The following is a 27,838-nucleotide window of genomic DNA, read 5'->3' as shown; positions in this document are numbered from 1 at the left end:
CTAATTTGCTAATTTGTAGCTAAATAGCTACTATAAAGCTAATTTGACGTAAAATCACTTTGAAATTTTAGAAGAGCGTGACGTGTTAAATGTTGCTTCTGAAACTCAAATTGGAAGTTTGAAATGGGATCGATGGTAAATTCATTTTTAATTTTGTCTTTCAGAATATGTTCCAGGATTTTTCCCACTTTGGGCGGAAGCGAAGTTGGACGGTAATCGGAGACCCGTTCACAAGCAGTCTTCTTTTTAATTGGAATCAGTTCAATTGTTAAAAATGCAAGTAAAGAGATTTACTATAGCATGAGGAAGTTTGCATAGCACAAAGTTCGATATTCCATCAATACAGACGATTTATTATCGTTTATTTTGTTGATAAAGTCTTTGGAATTAAAAATCGTTAATGAAAAAATATTAAAATTGGAATTTTTTTTTTTTTTGAAAAAATCATATTGTAACAACTTCGTATATGAAAACATAAAAACCTACTTATTGAAAAAAACGTTTTAAAATATTTGACATATCAATGTTTCCAAGCGTTGATGGATCTACCTGTATTCATCTTTCATGCCTAATTCTGAGGGCGAACCATGGTAGAAGAATACAGGTAGATCCATCAACGCTTAGGAGCATTGATATGCCAATTTTTTTAACATATCTTCAAAAATAGGTATATTTGTATATGTTTTCCTACACAACGCCAATCGGAGGTTGTTATAATATGCATTTTTTTTTAACAATTTTTACAAATTTGAGTAATTTTTTCATTGAACAATTTCGATTCCAAAATTGGTTTGACAGTTCATTGTCCCAGCAGCTGTGTCGAAGCGTCTACCTATATCCTTCTACCATGGGGCGAACAAAGTGATTGAAAGTGCAATGTGAACATAGCAGAACACAACAAATGTTGCTGTTGATGAAAATGTATATAACAAACATCATCAAACCACAAGAATCTTCACCACTCACAAATGGCAACAACACCATCATCATCATTGCAAACCTCATCAAACCCTTCATATAAATTTATTATTATTATTAATATTATTATTATTATTATTATCTTTCTTTAATAATACTATTATAATCATTATTAAGATTTATATTTTTATTTACACTTATTTTCAATTTAATTTATGTTATTTTCATTTTAATTTAATTTCCATTATTCTATACTACTTTTCAATTAATTAGTTACATACATACTTTTATATTAATTTTTAAAACTATAATGTACGTATACTAATTATCACGAGTGTAGCCAAATAATACCTTTTCTTTGGTGACCACTCGCATCGATCACTGATGGTCGCTTTGATGCTTGCTTGTGCGTCGCGAGCCCCTCACCAACATGCTTTGCTATTCTTATTGCTTAATAACAATGGGAACAACCAACTGCACATATTTATGTGTGACCGATGTATGCCTAAGCCCTTCATATTACAAATAAATATGTAAAAGAAATGAGAATTAGCATGATTGGCTTAGGTAGTCGATGACATCAAACAAGTATGATGCAAAAATGGAATGTATATAATTGCAATAATGCAAACATATGTTTTATGCATATTATATACATTTTGGTTTGATGGTTTTTTGGCTACCAAAGAAAGTAGTTGAAGTTGACTCGCTCTCTTTTAATTGGACAGCCGAGCGATCAACAGCTACGTACTTTTACTAAAACCCTCTATAACATTTTCAAAATACTTTCAAATAAATAAATCAATTCTGTGCAACCCCTGTTTAATATAAAAGAAAAATACTTTGTTTTCTTTTTACTTCACTTTATTAAGCAGTGGGAAAATAATGCTAAGTTCACATTGCACGTGATTTGCTCTCTATTCCTTGTTCGACCATTAATTAAGAAATATCTACTTAATTCACCACACAAAATTTGCTGAGCGAACAAAGATTTTTGTTCTTTGTTCCATTCAAATCACTCTCAGAACTAAGATGAAATGTGTACCATCCCTAACAAATGAGAGCATTTATCGAAAAAATAAATTATGACAATTAAAAATTCAAAATAGACAAATTTAATGAAATTTTACATAATTTTGGGAAGACTTAAAATTATGAATGAAAACTACAATGTTGAATGGCGTATGTACATTCAAACGAAAGTAAATTTTGTTTGATTTCTCTTTCGAGACGAGCTTAATGATCTGAAATTTGCAGTGAAAAGGAAAGCCAGATAGACACTATCACTGCAAATTTCAGATCATTAAGCTCGTCTCGAAAGAGAAATCAAACACATAAATCATAAAACATATGATCTTCGCTTTAATAAGGCAAAACTCGAAAGTAAATTTTGTTTTCTCTTTCATCCGAGGTGGACATTTTGCCACGAGTTGAAATTTCCACAGAAAGCTGGAAACAAAAGAGGAAATATTTTAAAAATTTTTGTATCGGCAGAAAAAATGTTTGACAACTCTCTCCAGCAGAATTTAAAAATAGAAAAATACAAAAATACTTTCAAAATGTCAACATTTACACAAAAAGTTGAAAACATGAATGAAAATTGTAAAGTTAATGATATAATAAATCTTTGGGAGAAAAACAATAATTTCTTCTATTCATATTAGTGAGAATTTCATGTATTTTCGTATAAATTCCCATTAAAATCAACAAACAAAATTTTTGAAAAAATGAATTATTTTACTATGAATTACGAATCGTGCCATATGAACGGGTTAATTCGTGTACCTAATTCTGAGAGCGAAAAACTTGATTGAAAGTGCAATGAGAACATAGCATAACTCAACAATTATACAATTATATTCCTATCGATACCATCAACATACTATTTTGGTTGGTTATATCATGTTTCCATTGTTTTATATTTTTGCGTAGCGTTGTCGCTCTCAGATTTTCGTAAAGGAATCTACCAGTTTACACGTTACTATTCGTCATTCATAGCAACATGATTCATAAACTCTTAAGGTGTGGGTCGATAAGTAGCATGGCACCACGGCTAGGAATATTAATACCACACTATAGGGAAAACGGTGGCTGGATTTGAGTGCGGCTCTGGCATGGCAGAAGAATACAGCGCTTGGGAGCATTGATATGTCAAAAAAATTTAAATGTTTTTTTCAAATATGAGTAGATTTTTAAATATTTTCTTATTCGACGTCATTCGGAGGTTATTATAATTCGAGTTTTTTTTAGCAATTTTTAAAAATTTAAATAATTTTTCATTCAACATTTTCAATTCCAAAATTGGTTTGACATTTCATTGTCCTAGCAGCTGTGTCGATGCGTCTACCTATATTCTTCTACCATGGGCTCTGGCATCTCTTTATTTATTAAAAATTGAAAATGATCTGAACAAATGCTCCGAACATTTTTCTATCCAAAATAAGTACATTCCTGCGCTTGTCCCTAAATAATTAAAATGTTAATTAACATTTCAAAGTGCTCACATTTTTGGAGAAAATGTATATATTTCATTTTTTTATGTTTTTTATCTTTGCTTCAATTAATCATGCGTATGTCCAGAATGTTATGTTTTCACAAATAGTTTTTTTTTATAGAAAATGTTTTTCAAGAAAAACATTATGTAACAACACATTGTTAATTATTGGCTTTGTCAATTGAGAAAAAAAAAACAAATTTGGTAATTGTTTTATGTTATGTTCCCATGACACCTTCAATCACGTTATTCGCTCTCAGAATTAGGTATACGATTCATACATGGTAGAAGAATATAGTTAGATGCATCAACGCTTGGGAACATTAATATGTCAAAATTTTTAGAATGTTTTATCAAAAATTAGAATATTTTTAAATGTTTTTTATACGACGCAATTCGGTGGTTGTTATATTATGAATTTTTCAACAATTTTTACAAATTTCAATAATTTTTCATTCAACATTTTCAATTCCAAAATCGGTTTGACAGTTCATTGTCCCAGCAGCTGTGTCGATGCGACTACCTGTATTCTTCTACCATGCGATTCATACGTTCATACGGCACAATATGTAATTCATACAAACATGTCACAAAGTCGTTCCGAAATGGTTTGAATTTCGCAATTCAAGATCATACGTTTTTGTTTTAGCTTCCTCTGATTTTAAACCTTTTGGTGAACTACAAATTCATTGTAAATATGGCAACATTATAAATTTAATATGGTAACATTAGGGGAATGAAAGAACGAATGAATGAGGAATCAAAAGAACACTCATGATTAGAAAACACTGTAGAAGTGTAACTTATGAAAAATATTTTGTGCAAAAACCAAGTTTATTTCATTATTTTTTACGCAATGCCGGGAAGCGCAAAGTAATAAACACAATACTGAAAAAATACGCCAGAGGAATTTAAGAGATGCTTCGGACCGAATTCCTGTGCCAGCCCCTAAAATATTAATTAATGATTAATTGATTAAATGGCATTCCACAATACATATTTCACACATTTTAAAATACTTGCATTTTTGTACAAATTTTTTTTGTAATATCACATTGTTTGGTTTTCACAATGAATAATTAAATAATAAAAAGTTATTTTCATGAAAAAAGTGATGTGGCAACACTTTGTTAACTATTGCCTTGGTCAATTGAGAAACCATTAAAATTTGCTTATTATTTTGAATAAAAATAATGAAAATTTATATTTGATTATATATTTGTCATCATCAACACTCTGGATAGTATTCAAATTCAAAATGTGTATTGTGTGTACTACAGCCAAAGGCAGAAAATGGGCCCCATAGATCAGTACCTCCCTATATTCGGTATTTTGGCGATTTTAGGTACAATACTCACCGAAATTGTTGGAGATGTCGTATTTGAAGTTAGTAATGGAAGCTACAGCCTGTGACACAAAATTGTCTATACAGGTCCAGGTCTTCGTATAGCTCCGATATAACGGTACCTCCCTATATACGGAATTTGATGATTTAAGCTACATTATTCAGCGTTTATTTGAAGTTTCGAATTTGAATATGGTAATGGCTAATGACAAAAAAATGCCTGTGTAGATGCACGTCGTACAGGCCCAAATATAACGGCTATATTCTGTATTTTTAAGACGTTAAAAGAATTTTTGGCGAATGTTATCTTTTTCGAAAATTTCCAAATTTGTTCCAAATGATGGAGGGTATTCAAAGTTCAGCCCGGCCGAACTTACTGCTTTTTTACTTGTTATTTTTTCCAAAGATTCGAAATTACAATTCAAAATACAAAAAAAAAATATTTTTTTTTGTCAATAACAAGAGAGTGTTGCCAACTTTTATTTTGAACTTCTATGCCTTGCTGTAATACCATTTTTGAATCGAAGCGACGGCGAGGGCGACTTGCACATAAAGTCAACTACGACTTTAGTAACGACAACCGTAATTAGGTCGAATGTAAATTTAATTCGGCCCAATTACAGTTGTCGTGACTATAGTCGTCGTCGACTTTATGTGCAAGTCGCCCTCGTCTTCGCTTCGATTCAATAATGGTATTATGGTAAGGCATAGAAGCGACATCGACAGTTTAAAATAAAAGTTGGCAACAATTTAAAAAAAAAAAACGTTTGCAACACTCCCTTGTTATTGACAAAAAAAGATATATTTTTTTATATTTTGAATTCTAATTTCGACTCTTTCGGAAAAATAAAAAATATAGTGAAAATGAAGACTATAAATGCGTTACATATCTTAAGTTCAGGTGAGGATGAAGAGAAGAATGTATTAGTAGTGCAGCGGCGAGTGTTAAGGCAGCCAACAAACATATTTACATTGCCTGGCTCTTGATTGTGTTGTTCCAAAAGTTTATGTCGCTCTTTCAAGAGTTATATAGTTTCTACTTTCCTTCATGATTTTTTACCATTTTTTTTCTGGGCTTTAATAGTAGGTTACATCAGTCTCATCATCAGCATTGTCCACTTGCTCATTTTCATGAACTATAACGTCTATTAGGTTATGTTTATGTTTTCCTTATTTTCTATTCCAAGTGCACAACCTGATGTATTCAGTAACTTTTGAAACTGCATTATATTCGCGACAGACTCCTCCAAAGGCGACAAAGTCATTTGCTTAAAAATGTCACCTCCAGTGCTGCTGGTTTCACCCTTGTTGTGCACTAGTTTCTTTTTAGTTTTAAATTTTAGATCTTTCCAAACCTAGAAGAATTTTAGAAAACCAACTAATAAAAACATACAAAAATAATTTTAATTTTTACATATTTTTTGCCAGCCATGGGAGTCTCTAATCGGAGGCCCGTTTACATTTAGTTTTGTAGCAATGGATTCCCAATCTGATTTAAAATTAGCTGGAACATGACCTTTGGTAAACCTTTTGCCAAATATTACAATATCAATGTCGACTAAAAAATACTATGTCGTCACAATTTTTTACGGCGACAGATATTCTTAAAAATCGACTTCACGTCGACTGTTGTATCGACAATGATAATGGCAACCATTTGTCGCTATCGACAAAAAACGACAACCCTAATATCATTATTGTCGCCTCGACTTCATTTTGCGACGCCGACGATAACCGTAATAGGGTCATTGAGACAACATCTTTATTACTTAAATAACTTTTGAGAGTGTTTCAAAGTCACAAATTTCCATAAAAATACAATTTCACTTGCAAAAACAAGTGGTTTCAAAACGAAAAAATGTTGCGATTTACATTTTCTGAAGAAGCTAAATATGAAATTAAAACCACTTTCGTACGGAACTCATTCTTGTGACATGTCTGATAGTAGCATAATTTCTTTTTTCAAATTTTTTGTTTGTTGATTTTTATAGGAATTTGTACGTAAGTACATGAAATTAGCATTAATAATAATGAGAAAAATTATTGTTTTTCCTCCAAAGATTTATTGTATCTTTCATTTAACAATTTTCATTCATGTTAAGAACTTTTTGTATGGTAGAAAAGAATACAGGTAGATGCATCAACGCTTGGGAACATTTGGCCCTATTACGGTTATCGTCGGCGTCTTAAAATGAAGTCGAGGCGACAATAATATTATGGTTGTCGTTTTTTGTCGATAGCGACAAATGGTTGCCATTATCATTGTCGGTACAATAGTCGACGTGAAGTCGATTTTTTAGAATAGCTGTCGCCGTAAAAAATTGTGACGACATAGTACTTTTTAGTCGACGTTGATATTAGTTGTGTTCCAGTACTTTTTTTAGTAGTAAAACTAGCAGAAGAGAGAACAGTTCGAAGTGTCATTCTCAATTAGGTGTGCTCAAAAAATAAGGGAACGAAATATTAGCAGAAATGCTATAAAATGTCAAAATTCAAAATTCCAAGAGTAAACAGTCCAAATCGGACTGGTGAAACCTTACTGAAACGAACGCCAAAATTTAAAAAAAATAGTATTGAAGACGATACGTTAAAATTAATAATCTATAATAATAATTAATAATCTGATTCATCATTCAGCCAGTCCTCTTCACTACTGGAATCATCCAAAAGTGAATACATCAGTTGCTCCATATTTTTCTCTTTTTTTTTTTTGCACTACAAATATTAGTTTTTAAGTTGATCATTTCTTTATTTTTGTTATGACGCGGGAACATTGAAATGTATCAATACATTTTTCAACCTTGTTAGCCCTGCCAATTAAATGTCAAATTCACAATTTGCACATTTCTGCTCGGCCAAATTCATGTAGCTAAAACAAGCAGAAATGTGCACCACTCAGCGCCATTTTTTCTCGAGAGAGCTGCAAGTTTTGCTAGTTTTTGCAGTACGGGAACGCGTTGTAGCAGAATTAGTACTAATTAGTACTAATTTGTAGGTTCTGGAACACAACTATTGTAAGCATTTTGTATTTTATATTTGACCACGAAAATAACAACAGCAAAACAACTTGAAATTTTAATTTCTGGCAAAAAGTATGTAAAAATGAAAATTATTTTTGTATGTTTTTATTACTTAGTTTTCTAAAATTCTTCTAGGTTTGGAAAGACTTAAAATTTTAAACCAAAAAAAACTTGTGCACAACAAGGGTGAAACCAGCAGCAATGGATGTGGCATTTTTAAGCAAATGACTTTGGAGGAGTCTTTCGCGAATATAATGCATTTTCAGGTGCACCAGGTCGTGCACTTGGAATAGAAAATAAGGAAAACATAAGTGTAATAGACGTTATAGTTCATGAAAATGAGCAAGTGGACAATGCTGATGACGAGACTGATGTAACCTACTACTGAAGCTTCTCGATCAAGAAACAATGGAAAAAAACTATTGAACACTTTTGTAACAAAACAATCAAGAGCCAGGCATTGCAAATATGTTTGTTGGCTGCCTTAAACTCGCCGCTGCACTACTAATACATTTTTCTCTTCATCCTCACTTGAACTTAATCTTAATTTTTTCACTATATTTTTTATTTTTCCGAAAGAGTCGAAATTAGAATTCAAAATACCAAAAAAATATATTTTTTTGTCAATAACAAGCGAGTGTTGCCAACGTTTTTTAATTGTTGCCAACTTTTATTTTAAAATGTCGATGTCGCTTCTATGCCTTACCATAATACCATTTTTGAATCGAAGCGACGGCGAGGGCGACTCTCACATAAAGTCGACGACGACCATAGTAACGACAATCGTAATTGGGCCGATTGGTATGTCAAAAAATTTTAAATGTCTTTTCAAATATAAGCTTATTTTTGTATGTTTTCTTATAAGACGCCATTTGGAGATTGTTACAATACGAGTTTTTCATTAATTTTTGCAAATTTAAATAATTTTTCATTCAACATTTTCAATTCTAAAATTGGTTTGACAGTTCATTGTCCCAGCAGCTGTCTCGATGCCTCTACCTATATTCTTCTACCATGATAAATGCTGACAATTTAAATATATTTTTGTACTTTGCTGTTTTCAAATTCAGTTAGAGAGTCACTTGTATTTTTTTTTTCGATATAAATTCTTTTGTTTCCATTTTTCTTTAGAAATTACAACTAGTGGACAAAAAGTGTACCTCGGATAAGAGAGAAAACAAAATTTACTTTACATTATATCTTTCATCATAATTTCCAGTCTTCCTGAAAAATTTTAAAGTTTTATTAAATTATTATTAAATTTTTCTATTTTTAAATGTCATAATTTACTTTTTACGATAAATGCTCTCATTTGTCAGGGATGGCACACATTTCATCGTAGTTCTGATAGTTAAATTTTTTGTGTGGGCAATCAAGTAGATATTTCATAATTAATGGCCGAACAACGAATAGAGAGCGAATCACGTGCCATACGAACTTAACATTAAATGAAAAGAAAAAATGTAAAATTAGTTCTGTATTTGCTATTAAAAGAACATTTTTATACCCTCCACCATACATAGCATGGTAAAAGAATATAGGTAGACGCATCGACACAGCTGCTGGGACAATGAACTGTCAAACCAATTTTGAAATTGAAAATGTTGAATGAAAAATTATTCAAAATTTGTCAAAATTGTGGAAAAACGCGAATTATAATTACCTCCGAATGACGTCGTATAAGAAAAAATGTAAAAATCTACTTATATTTGAAAAAAAAAAAAAAATTTTTTAGACATATCAACGCTCCCAAGCGTTAATGCATCTACCTGTATTCTTCTGCCATGGTACATAGTATGGAGCATGGTAGAAGAATATAGGTAGACGCGCCGACACAGCTGCTGGGACAATGAACTGTCAAACCAATTTTGGAATTGACAATGATGAAAGAAAAACTATTTAAATTTGTGAAAAATGTTGAAAAACGCGAATTATAATAGCCTCCGAATGACGTAGTGTAAGAAAACATATAAAAATCTACTTATATTTGAAAAAACACTAAAATTTTTTTGACATATCAATGCTCCTAATCGTTGATGCATCTACCTGTATTCTTCTGCCATGGTATGGAGGGTACGTTAAGTTCGTCATTCCGTTTGTCTCTCAACGAAATAATAATTTTATTTTTGATCGGCGTAAAATTATAAGACCATTTAGCTCTGCCCATGGTAGAAATACCAGGTAGCAACATAGGCGAAAATTACAACAAAGCAACTTTTTTGGAAACTTGATATGTCAAAGTTGTAGTCAGGGCGAATTGAATTGAAGTACAAAATTTGGGGCAAATTATTTTTCCAATCAAAATATTGATTTAAAAATTTTCAAAATTGTTGTTTTTTCTATTACAATAGCAAATATTCAAAACTTCCAACATCGATTGAAAGTAATGCTGAAGCCGCTGCATCTTGGTTTGATTATCGCACATTTAATACAACATTTTTGAAAATCACAGAGACTGGAAATGGAATGGTCGTAGTCTCCAGCGCGCCAACGAAACAGCATGCAGTTTTGGTAACGTTGGTAACGTTGATTTCATATTCAACAGCGATAATGTTCTTTACAAGAAAATATCCGGAAAATTAGTTTTGATGCTTTAAAATTAGGTTTTGTGGTGGTTCTGGGGTGTACCCTTTTTTCTTTTGCTACATCGTCAGCTTTCTCGCTGTAGTGACATGCTACCTAAAAGGTACTTTAGGGTATATTTACTCCTCAGGCTTACTTAAGATTTGGATCAAAGATTGCAGAAGATACAGGGGGCTGTGTCTACTGTGAGTCCACGCATATTATTTGCTTAGCTATGAAATGTGTAGCAGACAGGAAGTCTTTTATGTATATTTCTATCAATAGCAATCTCTATTTTCTATTAATAGCATTGTTAAAGTTTGAAATCATGCAACAATTTTCTTATGTGTAAATGAAGGCGAATTCAAATTACAACATTTTTTGACATATCAAATTGATACCTTGTAATTCTACCATGGCTCTGCCCGTCCGACCATCTGTTATAATATAATAACTCTAAAGTCAAAACGAACTAAGATAGGAAACTAAAATTTTGCACCGATTAGTCTTGTATCTGCGGCAGGTCAAGTTCGAAGACGGGCTATAGCAGTCCACGATATCGTGTAGCCCTGAACAACGGTACTCCCCGATATTCGATATTTTTAAGATTTTAGCCACATTTTTCAATGGAATTTTCGGAAATTCCATAAAAGGAGTTCTTCGCCCCCTGAAAGAAAATCTTTATCCATAAAAGAGGAAAATGTTTGTAAAGTTTGTAATTTATGGACTCCAAAACCGCTGCACAGATTTCTAAGTATACTACAACATCGGTTGAAAGTAACATAGGCAATATTTTTTTAAGTTCCACTTGGAACTGGAGATATAGCATCATTTTTTTTTTTCTGAAGAAGCTACACACCAAATTAAATTATACATAAATTATTTTCTGGGACATGCCTGTATATATTCAGAGGAATCATATTAAAAAACTACATTTGTGAAATTTAAACATCTTCAAAACATTTTTAGTTTTCTCTTTTAGGCATACAGTTCAAGTTCTGTTCAAAAGCTATTCTTTTTTTTTTAAATAAGTTAAGACGAATGCTTATGATAAACATTTCAGGGAGATTTGAGCTTATGGATTAATCTCAACGTAAGCAAATAAGTGGACCAGGGCCATCTAGCTACGAAGTTTTTTCGAAACGTAGAGAAAGTCAAATCACAAGTGTTTTATTGTCAACAGTAGTCTTCTTCCCATCTTATGTACAAAATAGTGTGCTTGGATTTGTATGCAATTTTTTGTTTATTAGCATCATATAGATCTAAGATTGCGAACATCGTTTTCATTCGTTTAAGTTTAACGTAATAGAAACATATACATTGTTTTATTTTTTTAATACCCCCCACGACCTGGTGGAGGAGCACCACGAAGAATGCCAGGGGGAGGACCTCTCATTGGTGGAGGTGCCCCACGTCCGATTGTTCCGCCCATAGGAGGGATGTTACCTGGAATAATGTTTGGTGGAGGTCCTCCAATAATTGGAGCTCGAGGAACACCACGACCAACTGGAGTCATATGTTGCTGCCCAGGTCCCCCAATACCACGTACAGGTCCTTGAAGTCCAGCTGGAACAGTTGACATACTAACTGGAACGCCTCTGCCTACGGCTCTGCCTATACCAGGACCAGAAAGTGCGCCCGGTATTGGTACACGAGGAAGTCCTTCTTCTGGAGGGGGAGGGCCTTCTACTGTTAATGATACTATGTTTTCTCCTCGAAGTAACACAAATCCAAGGATTCTTTTTTCCTCTCGTTCGGGAACTTTTGTGTTCTTTGACCGTATTTTCCTAAACTCTTCACAATCACCAAGTATTAAATTCATATGTTTGTCAAAGGCTTTGAATGTGCCAATAAAAGTGCGCGAATCCTGTAAAACCACTCGCACTCTATAATTGAGATGCTGTATCATTTTATTGTTTTTGCCAATAGTCTAGAAAAGTATGATATTAATATACATAAAACATAATTATTAAATATATTTTACCATGTTGAATTAATTACAACGCCAACGATTAGGATGAAGCAGCAGCCAGGTACAAGTTATGTTGAAAAACAATTGCGCCCATCGATAGCATCGATATATTATTTTGGTTGGGTATAGCATGTTTCCATTGGTTTTTTGCGTAGCTTTGTCGCTCTCAGATTATCGTACACGAATCCAACCGTTTACACGTTACTATTCGTCATTTAAAGTATATGCTTAGATACATGGCAAAAGAATACAGGGAGATGCATCAACGCTTGGGAGCATTGATATGTCAAAAAATTTTAAATGTTTTTTCAAATATAAGTAGATTTTTGTATGTTTTGTTATACGACGTCATTTGGAGGTTATTTTAATACGCGTTTTTCAATTTTTTTTTCAAATTTAAATAATTTTTCATTCAAAATGTTCAATTCCAAAATTGAATTGACATTTCATTGTCCCAGCAGCTGTGTCGATGCGACTACCTGTAATCTTTTACCATGGACCATAGTTATGAAAGCCACTATATGTAAGAATTTTAAATTTGTGGCTAGCGGTACACAATATGTATATTAGTGCATATTAACTAATACATCCATACGTGCTGCCGCTAGCCAAACACTTTTCCAATAAATACTGGAAGATTAAAAAGCTTTGGTAGTCAGAATATTCCTGTTCAGTTCGGAACATAAGTACAGTTTTTTTTAAATTACATAAAAAGTATTGAAATTTACATACACAAAATTAACATTGTATAAAACTAAACAAATTGAGTTACATAAAATTGTACAAAATTAGACAACAAAATTCTACTATACAAAAATCAAACAATTGTACATACACACAAACAACAAAGATTTAAATTACAAATATAATAACACATTGAATTAAAACACACATTCAAATATTTAACAAATTAAAAAAGGGAAGTAAAAGGTAAAGATAAAAACATTTGGTTCTTGACAAGCCAGATTGTATGTTTTTTTTTAATAAATTTAAAAAAAAGTGCAAAGTGAAGTGGAATTAAAATACAATTTAACAATATTATAAAAGTGAGATAAAATACGCTACGAACATATACAAATTGAACTACAGAAAGAAAACAAGGCAAACAGTGAACAAGAAAACCAAAAATTAAAATACATTTCAACAAAAGTGTTATAACTAAAAACAAAGTTGAATAAAAAAGAGACATTCAAAAAAGAACAAAAAAATTATAAGTGTTTCAACAAGACAGTAGACACCGACTAAACACACACACATACATACGAATGCAGAACAGTGATCAGTGTATGCAAATAGTGATAAAACAACAAGATACAGTAGTGAGAGACCACTGGAAAAATTAAAGAGACAAAAAATAAACCACAGTGGGTCAAAACAAAAATATATAAAATTTATTAATAGGTATAATTTCGAAAACAAAAAAAAAAAAAATAATAAATAAATAATAATAACAAGAGTGAATAACAATTTTTACAGAATAAAAGCAACAAGCAAATCGAAAATTATACAAGCACAGCGGTTCGGGTGTAACTAACCTGAATTCAAACAACAAAACAACCCAGACGCCAACAGAAAGAAAAACAAGAACGCACAGGGTAAACACACATACATCAACACATTCCCAACTATACAAAGAGAGGCAAAGTGAGTACGAATGAGATTGTTTTGTGCTTTAAGCGTGGAATCGAGAAAGGAGTGCAGCTGTGCCTTTAGATGATAGAAGCGCTCTTTTCTACATACAATTTGACACAATTGACCCAAACTCAGCGTTATTTGGGATCTTGGACTGATTTTGACCCTTAATTTAGACCTGGGGAATACAAAAATACGTCCTTATTTACACATACACACAAATATCTATATTTCTTTCAATAAATAGTTGGAAAATGTGGAAAAGAGTTTCCAAATTATGGAAGCTAACCCCTTAATTGTTAAATTGAGAAGAGTTTATGGAAAATTGGAACTCCTGTCCGTCGGTTTGTGGAAAGCTGGAATTTTAAGACTCTCTTTTAAAAATAATTTGTATTGTTACGAATATAACTTTAGATTTAAGTTAATTTAGATGAATTCCGTTAATTTAAGAATTTGAATTGTAACGTAAATTTCTACTACGCAGTTTATTTGAATAACTTCACAACAACAACTACTGTATAGATTTTTCTACATCCTTCCATTTCCTCTTTCATTTTCTATTTTGTTGCTGACGTACAGTTCTTGTTAAACGACATCATTGATGATCGCTTAATTCCTCTTTCTTTGTTACCCCCTCGCCTGTGTATGTGTTGTTGTTATTGTTCACTCAATGTAAGTTTGTATGTGTTGTTGTTATTGTTCACTCAATGTAAGTTTGTATGTGTTCGTTGCATTGGTAGATTGTTCGTAATCTAGGCGTTACCAGATCGTCTAGAAACTTCTGTAGCGACAGGCGAGGCTCATATAAATAGGGGAAATGGAAAGGCAGTTAGTCAGTTGTGAATCAGATCGCGAATTGAAACCGTCGAGTAAAGTAAAGTGCAAAGTAAAGTTGTGTGAATAAAATCATTGTAATAATCGTAATCCAAAAGAACCCGCGTTTTATTTGGTACGAGCTGTATTGGGAAATAAAACAACGTCTACACGGGATTAAGTAAAATCCAAGAACGTAACAATTGGTGTCGGAAGTGAGATTACGATAATACTACGATGAAGTTTAAGGATCTACGAGTGGAAGACTTGAAGAAGGAACTTAATAAATTGGAATTGTCCTCTACTGGCAACAAGGCTGAACTACAAAAACGTCTGTTGGATGAGTTCGAGCGCCGTGGTATGAACATCGATACATATGAGTTTGACAGTAAGGATGAAGTGGATTTATCGGAAATGGGCGAATCCAACGGTGGGGAAGTCTCGTCAGTAGCTGCCAGGGGTGACGATTTCAGAGAAATGCTAGCCAAAATGTTTGAGGAAAATTTCAGAAGAGTCGAAGAAAATTCGAGAATAATGAACGAGAAACTCGAGTACATTACAGAAGTTATTGGAAGGAGAATGGAAACCGTGGAGGTCCAAATTAAAGAGTTGGATAAGAAAGTGCAGTCGGTTGACGAGAAATTTCTGTCCCACGACCATAGGGTTACAAATCTGGAGAAGAAAATTTCGGAACTGGAAATCAAAGGTGGTCCGGTGCGAGTTCCTGATAACACACTAAAAATCAAACCTCCTGTATTCGACGGCTCTACGTCATTCAATGTTTTCAAGTTACAGTTCGAGACAGTGGCTTCTAGAAATTCGTGGAACGACAGCGACAAAGCGGTTGCACTACTTCTGGCATTGAAGGGCAGTGCTGCTGATGTTATACAGAGTATTCCTGTCGCTTCTAGAAACAACTATGAAGATGTTATTGCTGCACTGGAACGTAAGTACGGTGGCGAACATAAACGAAACATCTACCTTATGGAATTAAGGGGAAGAGTACAGAGGGCAAACGAGACGTTACAAGACTTTGCAGCTGAGGTGGAACGTTTGGTGCTAATGACGTATCCAGGAGAGGATCACCCATTGCTTGACCGTATGAAAATCGAAACCTTTGTGAATGGCATACGTGACCCTGAGATTAAGTATGCAACATATGCGTCACCAAAAGCATCATTTTCCGAAACTGTGTCGTTTGCCCTTGCCCAAGAGACGGCAAGAATAGTTGTTAAGCCCCAGACCCACAAGATTCGCCAACTGGAGACCGAAGGTTGCGAACCCAAATCTCTCGTTAACTCGATCGAAGACGCCATGAGGCGGGTAATAGAAGAGACAAAGTTAGTTGGGATGACTAAGCCCAGGGTTAGATGCTACAACTGCGATAAAGCAGGTCATATTGCGCGCGAATGCAGAGCTAAGCGCAAACGATCCAGGTCATCGTCACCACCTCCAACGAAAGATGGTAGAAGAATGGCCCAACAGTCCACCAATGAGTCACAGTTAAACTAAATCGAGCCAGTCCAGCGGGGCATGAACTGGCTCCCATCGACGATGGCCCCACAATCTCCATAGCAATAGTACAACAGGAAAGTCACAACCTAACAACAACTGGGTACATCAATGGTGATAAGCGAGTTCTGACGTTAGATACTGGCGCATCAAAGTCCATCGTAAGATCAGATCTGGTAAAGGGAAAAATAACGCAACTTAATGGAGTCAGACTGCGCACAGCAACGGGGGAGCCCGCGGCAGTACACGGCAAGATTACCCTGAGACTAACTATTGCCAATAAATCGGAGAATTACGAGTTTATAGTTGCCGATATCGTAGACGAAGTGATAATAGGCGCAGATTTTATGATTGCCTTTGGTATCAATCTGGATATGAAAGAACGTGTGATGACCTGGTCTAACGTCGAAATTCCGTTAAACGTGGGCTACGATGTAAGTACACCCATTAGACGTCTGACCACGGACCATCCAGAGATAATACCGCCCTGTGCCGAAGCAATAATATGGGTACCAATGAATGGAGATTGTGGAGCCGAGAAGTTGTGGGTGGTGGAACCAGCAGAAAACAGAAACAGTAGCATCCTAATAGCGAATGCCCTAGTGAAAAGCAACAAGGACGGATTAATTCCTGTTAGAGTTTTGAACCTGTCAAACAAGCAAGAGCAAATTTGCCAATTTTCCGATGTTGGACAATGCACACCAGCTGAAGCTGTAGTTAATTTGGAAACTAGCACCGAAAAGCCAGCTGCCATGGAGAAGAAGCACCTCGACGGCTACATAAAAGAGTGGACACACCAATTATCACCTTCCGAGAGGAACAAGGCTAAGCAGCTATTATGGAAATATGCCTCTACCTTTGCGTTGACAAAAGAGCACCAAGGAAGAACATCAGTGGTGAAGCATGAAATCAATACAGCAGACGCGAGACCCATTAAACAGCCTCCAAGAAGTGTTCCCCTGGCAAAAAGAGACGAGGTTCAGAAGCTGATAAGTGAAATGGAAAAGAGTGGTGTAATAGAACCATCGTCAAGTCCATGGTGCTCCCCAGTGGTCTTGGTCAAGAAGAAAGACGGAAGCACCCGATTTTGTGTGGACTACAGAAAGTTGAATGATGTCACCAAGAAAGACAGCTATCCGCTCCCAAGAATCGACGACACATTGGACACATTAGCCGTGACGTCATGGTTCTCCACCCTCGACCTGCAGAGTGGGTACTGGCAAGTAGAGATCGCCGAGAAAGATAAGGAGAAAACAGCGTTTGGCGTAAATGGGGGTCTCTGGCAGTTCAATGTCATGCCATTCGGACTCTGCAACGCCCCGGCTACATTTGAAAGGCTGATGGAGCGTGTGTTAAAAGGGCTGCAGTGGAAGTCGTGCCTCATATACCTGGATGACATCATAGTCATAGGACGCAACTTCGACGAACACATCAAGAACTTAAAGGATGTTCTACAGCAGCTTTCGTCTTCAGGCCTCAAGCTGAACCCAAAGAAGTGCAGTCTCTTCCAACGAGAGGTGAAGTTCCTGGGGCACCACGTGACGCCGGAGGGCATATCGACGGATAAGGAGAAAATTCAAGCCGTCAGAGATTGGCCGCAGCCCCGAAATCTCCATGAGCTGCGAAGCTTTCTGGGTCTCTGCACATACTACCGTCGATTTGTCCAAAATTTTGCCAACATCGCCGCCTGTCTACACCGTTTGACGCAAAAAGGCCAGAGGTTTCAGTGGGGCAACGACCAGGAGGAGGCATTCAGAAAGCTCAAAGACATGCTATGCAGAGCCCCCATTTTGGCATACCCTATACCTGGCGGCAAGTTTGTCCTGGACACAGACGCAAGTGCGTGCGGCATCGGTGGCGTCCTTTCCCAGGAAATCGACGGACAGGAAAAAGTCATCGGGTACTACAGCCGGACATTGTCGAAACCTGAGAGGAATTACTGTGTGACGAGGAGAGAGCTGCTTGCTGTCCTTGAGTGCGTTAAACACTTCCACAAATACCTATATGGCCAGCATTTCCTGCTGAGGACCGACCACGCTGCTCTCCAATGGTTGCTGCAGTTTAAGAATCCGGAAGGTCAACTAGCCCGTTGGATCGAGAGGCTCCAGAGTTATGACTTCAGAATCGAGCACAGAAAAGGCGGAAAACGCGGTAATGCTGATGCCTTGTCTCGTCGGCCATGCAAAGTAGAATGCAAGCACTGCTCAAAGGCTGAGAATAAAGAGAATATCGTTGATGTCCGACTATTGCAATTTGAGTCGGGTGAAGATTGGTCGACGGAACAACGAAGAGATCCCATTCTGGGCAAAGTAATTTCGGCCATAGAAACGGGCAAACGACCTAGTCGCAAAGAAATTACCTCCGAAAGCCCTCTTTTAAAATCCTATTGGGCCCAGTGGGACAGTCTACTTATAATAGATGGTTGCCTATATCGCAAATGGGAAAGTGAGGACGGTAAATCTCACCGGAACTTGATCGTCGTCCCAGACTCCAAAATAAGAGATGTCTTGTCGGAGTTTCACGATGGGCCAAGTGGAGGACATCTTGGCATAGCAAAAACCGCTGAAAAGGTAAAGCAGAGATTCTACTGGGTCGGCTGTCAAAAATCCATTGCCGACTGGATCGCCAATTGTGAAAGGTGCATAAGAGCTAAAGGTCCAACACGGAAGAGTCGAGGCTACATGCAGCAGTATAATTCAGGAGCCCCTTTTGAAAGAATCGCGATGGATGTAGCTGGACCGTTCCCAACAAGCGACTCTGGGAACCGGTATGTCTTAGTGGTCATGGATTACTTCAGTAAATGGCCAGAGGTTTATGCTATCCCAAATCAAGAAGCCAGGACAATTGTGGATGTGTTCAGCAGAAATTGGATTTGTCGCTATGGTGTTCCATCTGAGGTTCATTCCGATCAAGGGAGGAATTTTGAATCAGCGATCTTCAAGGAAATGTGTGACTCCTACGGAATCAAGAAAACCAGAACGACGCCCCTACATCCACAATCAGATGGCATGGTGGAAAGATTCAATCGCACCCTGGAAGAACATCTACGGAAAGTGGTGGACAGTGGCCAACGAGACTGGGATGAGCATATTCCCAAGTTTTTACTGGCTTATAGATCGGCCATTCATGATTCCACATCCCGGACCCCAGCCAAAGTTCTGTTCGGAAATGAATTAAAGCTACCTGGCGATTTGATATTCGGTGCTACCCCAAACGACGATGTGAACCAAGATGAAGACAGTCAAAACTCTTTTAGTAAAGTCCACGATGCAGTCCGACATCGAATAAAAATGGTTAGCAACCGCATGAAGGCAAGGTACGATCGAGCGGCAAATACCGATGGGTTTCAAGAAGGGCAACTGGTACTATTGTTCAACCCACAACGAAAGAAAGGACTATGCCCCAAATTACAAACGCACTGGGAAGGACCCTACAAGATTGTCACGAAAATAAATGACGTCGTTTATCGCATCCAGAGGAGCGACAGTCCCAGGTCGAAGATGAAAGTTGTACATTTGGAGCGGCTGACCCCCTACGGAACGGGAACTGTGCCTATTCGGGACGAACAGGCTTAAGCGGGGGGCAATGTTACGAATATAACTTTAGATTTAAGTTAATTTAGATGAATTCCGTTAATTTAAGAATTTGAATTGTAACGTAAATTTCTACTACGCAGTTTATTTGAATAACTTCACAACAACAACTACTGTATAGATTTTTCTACATCCTTCCATTTCCTCTTTCATTTTCTATTTTGTTGCTGACGTACAGTTCTTGTTAAACGACATCATTGATGATCGCTTAATTCCTCTTTCTTTGTTACCCCCTCGCCTGTGTATGTGTTGTTGTTATTGTTCACTCAATGTAAGTTTGTATGTGTTGTTGTTATTGTTCACTCAATGTAAGTTTGTATGTGTTCGTTGCATTGGTAGATTGTTCGTAATCTAGGCGTTACCAGATCGTCTAGAAACTTCTGTAGCGACAGGCGAGGCTCATATAAATAGGGGAAATGGAAAGGCAGTTAGTCAGTTGTGAATCAGATCGCGAATTGAAACCGTCGAGTAAAGTAAAGTGCAAAGTAAAGTTGTGTGAATAAAATCATTGTAATAATCGTAATCCAAAAGAACCCGCGTTTTATTTGGTACGAGCTGTATTGGGAAATAAAACAACGTCTACACGGGATTAAGTAAAATCCAAGAACGTAACAGTATGTTCGTATACAGTGGGACCTTTGGCAAATCAACACACCCTTATTCAATATAAATTTTTGGAGACTTTACAAAAATTAATTATTTACCTTTTTTGGATAAATCAATGCTTGGAATATGGAATATTCCATTTACATTTAACTAGCGTTCTTTGAAAATCAATTTTATGACGCAACTTATTGCGTCATAATTGCGATACAACAACTTCAAAAAATTATCAGACATTTTGCTAAATATTTTACATACCAAAAACAACACGAAATCTAACAACACCAATAACCTTGCTATCGTACATATTTTTTGTTAAATTTTTTTTTGAAAAATTGCTGGTTACCCCCTATCACATACACAGAGGGAAAAAATTGCCTCTCTAACATATGTCTTCAAACATATTTTACAGCAATATATATATATGTTTGCTACAGTCTCAAACATATAATATGTTTGCTACAGTCTCAAACATATAATATGTTTGCTACAGTCTCAAACATATAATATGTTTGGATACTACAAGTAAATATATGATTAAATGCAAGTGTATGTATATGCTTGGATGCAGGTGAAGTTATGCGTGGATACAAGTATATATATGTTTGGATGTAAGCATATATATACTTCAATAGAAAGTATTTATATTTAATACATATGGAACAGAATTGGCTTGATTGTTCGGGATACCATAGTATTTTGTTGTTGCAAAATGGTCAGGCATAATCCCTTTATTGTTGTTTTTTCAAAAACAAGGTTTGTTTATTAGTGGAGAACGATGGTATGTTTACCATATTATTAAATATTAAATATTGCTTTTTATTGACCCCTGGTTTGGTCCTTAATCACTCGTTAAAATGTCAAAGGCGCTAGCACAAGGTTGCAATAAACCGTAGCGCGTACATTTTAACGAATAATTAAGGACCAAACCAGGGGTCAATAAAAAGCAATATTTAATGCAATTCTAAATTAAACACCTAGGTTTCGGAAAGAGCCACCAATCCTCATCGTTTCCCTTGTTTTTTGTCAGGGATATTCTCCCCAAAAGTTATTTAAAAATTACTTCTATGACAAAAAAACTTTTTTTCCCAAAATTCTTTTAGAAAATCTTCTAAATATTACAACCGCACTTATAAACAAAACACAAGTGTTTAGCCGCGCAGCAAAAACAAAGTTTTCACCCCACTTGTCGTCGCTTTTGCGTCTTCTGCTGCACTATACAAACAGCACCAAATATATACATACTTGGATCCAAGCATATTTGGAACGTGTATTTTTCTACGTGTACATACATCAACAAGAAATATTTTACATAAACACGGACACATCGGAATATTACTAATTAATTATAAACGCCATGTTAAATAAAAAAAAAAACAAGTTAAAAAGCAGTAAGTTGGGCCAGGCCGAACTTTGAATACTGTTGAAATAAACTTGTAATATTTATACTTGTTATATACAAATGTTAAATTGATATAGTAGGCCTAGACATACAAACTGAATTGTCATAACGATAGATAGATATTGAATAAAATTTTTCCTTACTTCATCCTAAACATTCAAAATGATTAGTTTAATTTATTCTACCATTTCCACATTTATATCAGGTTATGGGACTTTTGTATCGTTTTTGGTAGAATTGTTACGCGGAATTCATTTTATAAATCGTGCATTTTAAAACGCAATGGCTTCAGTTTTCAATTTCCCATTCAAAAAGCTACGTGAACGTGAAAATTCCGATGTTTGGAGACAACATGCGAAATCTTATTTGGTGATATTTTAATCATGTCGAATGTTGGAATGTTGTCGAAAAAGGGATAGATGGAGACAAGGATCGTGAAATTAATGAACTTGCTTTAGCGGAGATAACGCTAATGATCGAACCCAACAATTTCGCTCATATTGCAAAAACTAAAACGGCAAAGGAAGCTTGGGATTCGACAGTAAGCGCATACGAGGATACGGGGTTGACCAGAAAGATGGAACTGTTGAAACAGTTAGTGCAACTTAAGCTTGGTGATTTTTCATCGATGGAAGAATATGTAAACGAAATGATTTTAACATCTATCAAGGTCAATAATGCTGGATTGGTAATTAATGACGAAGTAACGGCTTCTCTAATGCTGGCAGGATTGCCGAAAGAATTTCAATCATTGGTGATGGCAATTGAAAATTCAAAGACCAAATTGACTGTTGACTCGGTAGAGAATCTATTGTTGCAAGACGCTAAATTTGATAACAATAAGAAAAAAAAAAAGGATTTGTGTCAAACAGAAAATTTAAAAAAATTTTAATTGAAGTGTCATTTGCGTAAATATTAGTAAAAATTCTCCAAAGAAAAACAAGAACAATCCTAAGAAACCAACAAAGAACAATGGTGACGTTTTGTATGCAGCTTTGATATCTGAAACAGACAAAGTGAATGAATGGTATATCGATTCAGGTGCGACGTATCATATGACTTATAATAGAGATTCGTTATTTAATGAAACTAAGGTTTGTAACAAAGAAATTGTGGTCGCCAATAATAACAAATTGAAAGTTTCGAGTTCGGGAGATATACAGATGTCTTTGAATATGGGTGAAGATTCGTGCAATGCAGTGGTTAAAAGTGTGGAGTATGTTCCAGACCTCTGTGCGAATTTATTTTCTGTTGCTCAGTTAACCCAGTATGGAAAGAAGGTTACATTCGAGAAAGATGTTTGTCAGATTTTCAACAAGGATGATCATTTAATTGGGGTGATTAATTATTCATTAATGAATAATGGTTTGTACCGTCTGAAGTGCGATGTGAATACCACAAAAAACAAATCTCTCATTGTGAAGCAAACTTCAAATTTATGGCATCGTCGGCTAGGCCATATTTGTAGTGAAAACCTCCGAAATGTGAATTCAATTTGTTACCTGTGTTGAAGGAAAACCGACTCGAAAATCGTTTAAAGACGTAGGTGAACGAGGTACAGGCTTGCTTGGTCCATTTAGGCAAAAGTAATTTTCTGGGAACTGTTGTTTATTGACTTTTGTTGATGATTTTTCTAGAAAAATTTTTTGTTTACCCAATAAAACGAAAATCGGAAGCTTTCGAGAGGTTTGCTGAATTCAAGAACGCTGTGGAAAATTAATGTTCTAGCAAAGTTAAAATATTACGCACTGATAATGGAAAAGAATATGTGAACAACCGATTTGCCACATATTTGAAAGAACACGGAATAAAACACCAGAAAACTTGTCCGTACACTCCAGAACAGAATGGAGTAGCAGATCGAATGAATCGGACTGTTGTAGAAATGATGCGCTGTATGCTATTCGAGAGCAAATTAAGGGAACAATTTTGGGCAGAAGCTACTATGACTTCTGCGTATCTTATAAACCGTGTTCCATGCAGAGGTAACTCACGTCTTCCAGAGGAAATTTGGTCAAACAAAAAACCAAATTTAAAACACCTAAGAGTATTTGGTTGTAAAGCTATGGTTCATGTACCAAAACATAAGCGGTCAAAATTAATGAAAAAGTCCATTGATTGCATCTTGGCAGAGATATTGTTTTCTTCGAGTCTGAATTTTATGGTAAAATGTCTGATTAACATAACAATCTATATTTTCCCGAAATAGAGCAAGTGGTGAATTATGAAGATGACAATTCCGGGGGAAGTACTGTAGTTGAATTGTCAAAAGAGAGAGAACCAACAATCGATTTGGAATCGGATAATGATTTGGAACCCAATGATAATAACTTAAGAAGCAGTGACAATGATTTTATGGACGCTATTGCAACTGATGTTCATAATGCGGAATCTTCAGAAAATATAAATGAACGACGTCCAGAGAGGTTAGCTGACAGGCCTAAACGATCCTTTGTATTTAGTGCGATGGGATTTGTGTCTGATGATCCGACTAATATAGTAAAATCAATTTCATTAAATGCCCAAATGGAATGGAATTTGGCACTTACGACCGAATTGAGTCTAGAAGTTAGTATGTCAAATCGGTTCAGATATAGCTATAGCTCCCATATATATTGTTCATTCGATTTGTTGTATTTGTTACCCACAGCCGTAATATGCACTCCATAACAACGATATTCAGGGAAATATATCAAATACAGCTCAGAAAAATCTTTGCCAAATTTTATTGAGATCGATTCAGATTTGGATATAGCTCCCATATATATCTTTATCCGTTTTCAAATTAATTGTGCACCAAATGATAGAAATGCTTCGGCATATTTAGTCCTTGTTACTTTAAATTATAATTATAATCATAGCGTGTATGATTGAATTCTCCCATAAAAACTTTTAATTGTTATGTGGAGCTCTACTAAATTAGAAAAGTGGTGTAGGGTATCATAAAGTCGGTGCCGCCCGACTTTAAGACTTTCTTTACTGATTTTAGTTTTCGCACAGTGGGACTCGATGATAACTTTTGAAAAATAAGAAAAATCAATTTTTCTCTAAAATTTGGAACGACCTTTCCTGCATCACCATCCATATGCGTGCACTATTTTTTACTGTCGCACAGTGGGCTATGTAATTTTCTTCCATTAAAAAATAATCGGTATGAACACCTTTAAAGTAGTTATTTTATTTTTTTATACTTATAATTATGTTCATTATCGGGTACAAACAAAAATAACTACAAATTTAAAAAAATAGCATTTTTTGTTTTCCGCATATCTGTTATACACTGTTATACAACAGAAAGTGCGTCCAGACTGAGTGTTGTCTTCGCTAGTTCAAATCGTTTTTATCTTCACGCACATCATTTATATCAGATTTTAATACAGTTTCCTGGAAACGTTTATTTATGTATTAAATTATCATTATTCCATGTGTATTTATACACATATTCAACATTTATTACTTTAGTCGATAGTTATTACTGTAGTCGATAGTTATTACTATTTGCTTTCGTCGTAATGAGATTGTTGTTAACATGTACATCAGAACTTCATATTAGGAATGCGCACAATATTACGTCCGAGTTCGATCCAACAACTCCAATTTCCCTTTCGAATTTCCCACGGATATTCGTGCGAATTCGATCTGACTTCGAAAGTCGGTTAAAACGACAACACGTCAACTTTCAGTCAGAGATCGGGCCGAATTCGTATTCGAAATCGGAAGATTCTTCCGACATGCTCTAACCGAACTAGGACAGTTTGGTTCACTGGGTAATTATATTGTCAACTTAAAAAGAATTGTAAAATTTTGCATTGTTTTTACCTAAAATTTAATTAATAAAATATTAACAGTTTTAGGTACAACTCTAGTTTAGTAAAAACTCTGGGATTCTTTTGACATTATTTCCAGAGATTGGTACAAGACCCGGTTTATACCCAGACCAACTGAAATGTAAAATACCTACCCATACAAATGGTCACTTTATGGAGTTATCATGGTAGAAGAATATAGGTAATCGCATCAACACAGCTGTTGGGACAATGAACAGTCATGCCAATTTAGAAATTGAAAATTTTGGATGAAAAGTTATTTAAATTTGCAAAATTTTTTGAAAAATGTGTATCATAACCACCTGCGGTTCGTGTTGTATAAGAAAATTTATAAGAATATACTTTTTTTAATAAACATATTAAAAATGTTGACATATAAATGTTCCACAGTGTTGATGCATCTACCTATATTCTTCTACCGTGGGAGTTATTTAAAACGGTTCTGGAGTGTTATAATATTTGATTTCTTGGACCCGGATTTTTTAAAAAAAATCCCAAAAGTCGAAAGAATAGAATCGACGATTCCGTTTTCAGAGAGACACCGAGATTTTTAAGGATCTATAGGCAGAGCGAAACCCCAGGGCAAAAAATTAAAGGTTTTTGTACATATGTAAGAAGCTTGATGTTATTGCATGACATATGACAAAGGACATTAATATGCACATCCATGATGTTAAGCTGTTTATGTACTCTCACCTTAAATGCGCATTAACAGCTTTTTGATGCACACTAACTCTGCCATCTGTCTAGAGCATTAAAATAGGTGTGTATGGTTACTTTTCCTGTAGGAATTGTCCAGCAATATCTCTCTGAGAGAGTAAGGTAATTTTAGTATCCACATATATACCACACCATATCTATATCTATAAAAGAGGAAAATGTATGTTTGTTTGTTTGTAACTTATGGACTCCATTAACAGCTTTCTAATGCACTCTTACTCTGCCATCTGTCTAGAGCATTAACAATAGGTGTGTCTGGTTACTTTTCCTGCAGGAATTGTCCAGCAACATCTCTCTGAGAGAGAAAGGTAGATTTAGTATCCACATATATACCACACCATATCTATATCTATAAAAGAGGAATATGTACGTTTGTTTGTAACTTATGGACTCAAAAAACTCAAGACAATAAGAATAAGAAAGTGAATGTTTACATGTCATTTATACCAGATTTTAATACAGTTTTCTGGAAACGTTTATTTATGGGCTTTCCAACGTGCTATTCCATTAGCTTGCACTATTTATACCCTACACCACAAGGTGGTCAGGGTATTTTGTCTTTGTGCATTTGTTTGTAACAGGCGAAAGGAAACGAGATAGACCCATAGTTCCTTTTCATGATCTCCTTAGAATCACATTCTGAGTCGATTTAAGCATGTCCGTCCGTCCGTCTGTCCATGTATTTTTGTAAACAAAGTACAGTTCGCATTTATTGCCCTATCCAGATGAAATTTTGCACAGATCATTTGTTGAGCCCAAGGACGAACCCTATTGAAATTGGAGATATTCGGTCAAAATTTAGATATAGCTCCCATATATAACTTCGTCCGATTTAGCTTTTTTTGTGCACCAAACGTCTAGTAATTGTCCAAATGGAATTGAATTTGGCACTTACGACCGAATTGAGTCTAGAAGGGCAATACAAGTCCGAATTTAAAAGATACGAATGCTTCGGTATATTTAGTCCTTGGAACTTTAAATTATAATTATAATCATAGCGTGTATGATTGAATTCTCCCATAAAAACTTTTAATTGTTATGTGGAGCTCTACTAAATTAGAAAAGTGGTGTAGGGTATCATAATGTCGGTCCCGCCCGACTTTAAAGCTGGGAATACATAAAACGCTTATTTGGCTGGCTTAAGTCATCGGCTGGCTTCTTCGGAAATGAACAAAGGAGCCTAGGGTCAAAATCGAACTAAGTCAACCTAAAACTCCTTTGTTCCTCTACGAAGAAGCCAGCCGATGACTTAAGCCAGCCAGATAAGCGCTTTATGTATTTCCAGCTTAAGACTTTCTTTACTGGTTTTAGTTTTCGCATTACCATATGCAGAGGAATGGAAGCTAGTGATGACGAAAGAATATGATTCGTTGATTGCAAATGAAACATGGATTTTAACAGAGTTACCTTCAAATAAAAAAGCAA

The 27,838-nt window shown here is 35.3% G+C and overlaps 2 protein-coding genes and 1 long non-coding RNA gene across 3 annotated transcripts in view; 2 read left to right on the top strand and 1 right to left on the bottom strand.

Annotated features, from left to right (window-relative positions):
- The window catches only part of LOC101889182 (CD2 antigen cytoplasmic tail-binding protein 2 homolog), a 115,397-nt gene extending 115,110 nt beyond the window's left edge, over positions 1-287 (top strand). The window contains exon 3 of the mRNA XM_059129942.1: positions 165-287. Coding sequence (XP_058985925.1) covers positions 165-272 — 108 coding nt within the window. The 3' untranslated portion in view covers positions 273-287. The remainder of the gene's footprint in view (positions 1-164) is intronic.
- Positions 288-7,486: 7,199 nt separating this feature from the next.
- Positions 7,487-11,358, top strand: LOC131806044 (uncharacterized). The gene is made up of 3 exons (XR_009343937.1): positions 7,487-7,849; positions 7,913-9,863; positions 10,863-11,358. It is a non-coding gene; the product is annotated as an uncharacterized LOC131806044 (long non-coding RNA).
- Positions 11,359-11,558: 200 nt separating this feature from the next.
- On the bottom strand, positions 11,559-12,480 carry LOC101901060 (small nuclear ribonucleoprotein-associated protein B). Its single transcript, XM_005175769.4, has 2 exons — positions 12,324-12,480; positions 11,559-12,269 (listed from the first exon to the last, which is right to left on the bottom strand). The coding sequence occupies exons 1-2, from the start codon at positions 12,324-12,326 to the stop codon at positions 11,673-11,675; spliced, it is 600 nt and encodes a 199-aa protein (XP_005175826.1). The 5' UTR covers positions 12,327-12,480; the 3' UTR covers positions 11,559-11,672.
- Positions 12,481-27,838: the final 15,358 nt, after the last annotated feature.

Source organism: Musca domestica, unplaced genomic scaffold (assembly GCF_030504385.1).
Source record: "Musca domestica strain aabys unplaced genomic scaffold, Musca_domestica.polishedcontigs.V.1.1 11, whole genome shotgun sequence".
Taxonomy (NCBI): domain Eukaryota; kingdom Metazoa; phylum Arthropoda; class Insecta; order Diptera; family Muscidae; genus Musca; species Musca domestica.
The sequence above is the reverse complement of the archived record's forward strand: the minus strand, read 5'-3'. Positions and strand labels throughout refer to the sequence as shown.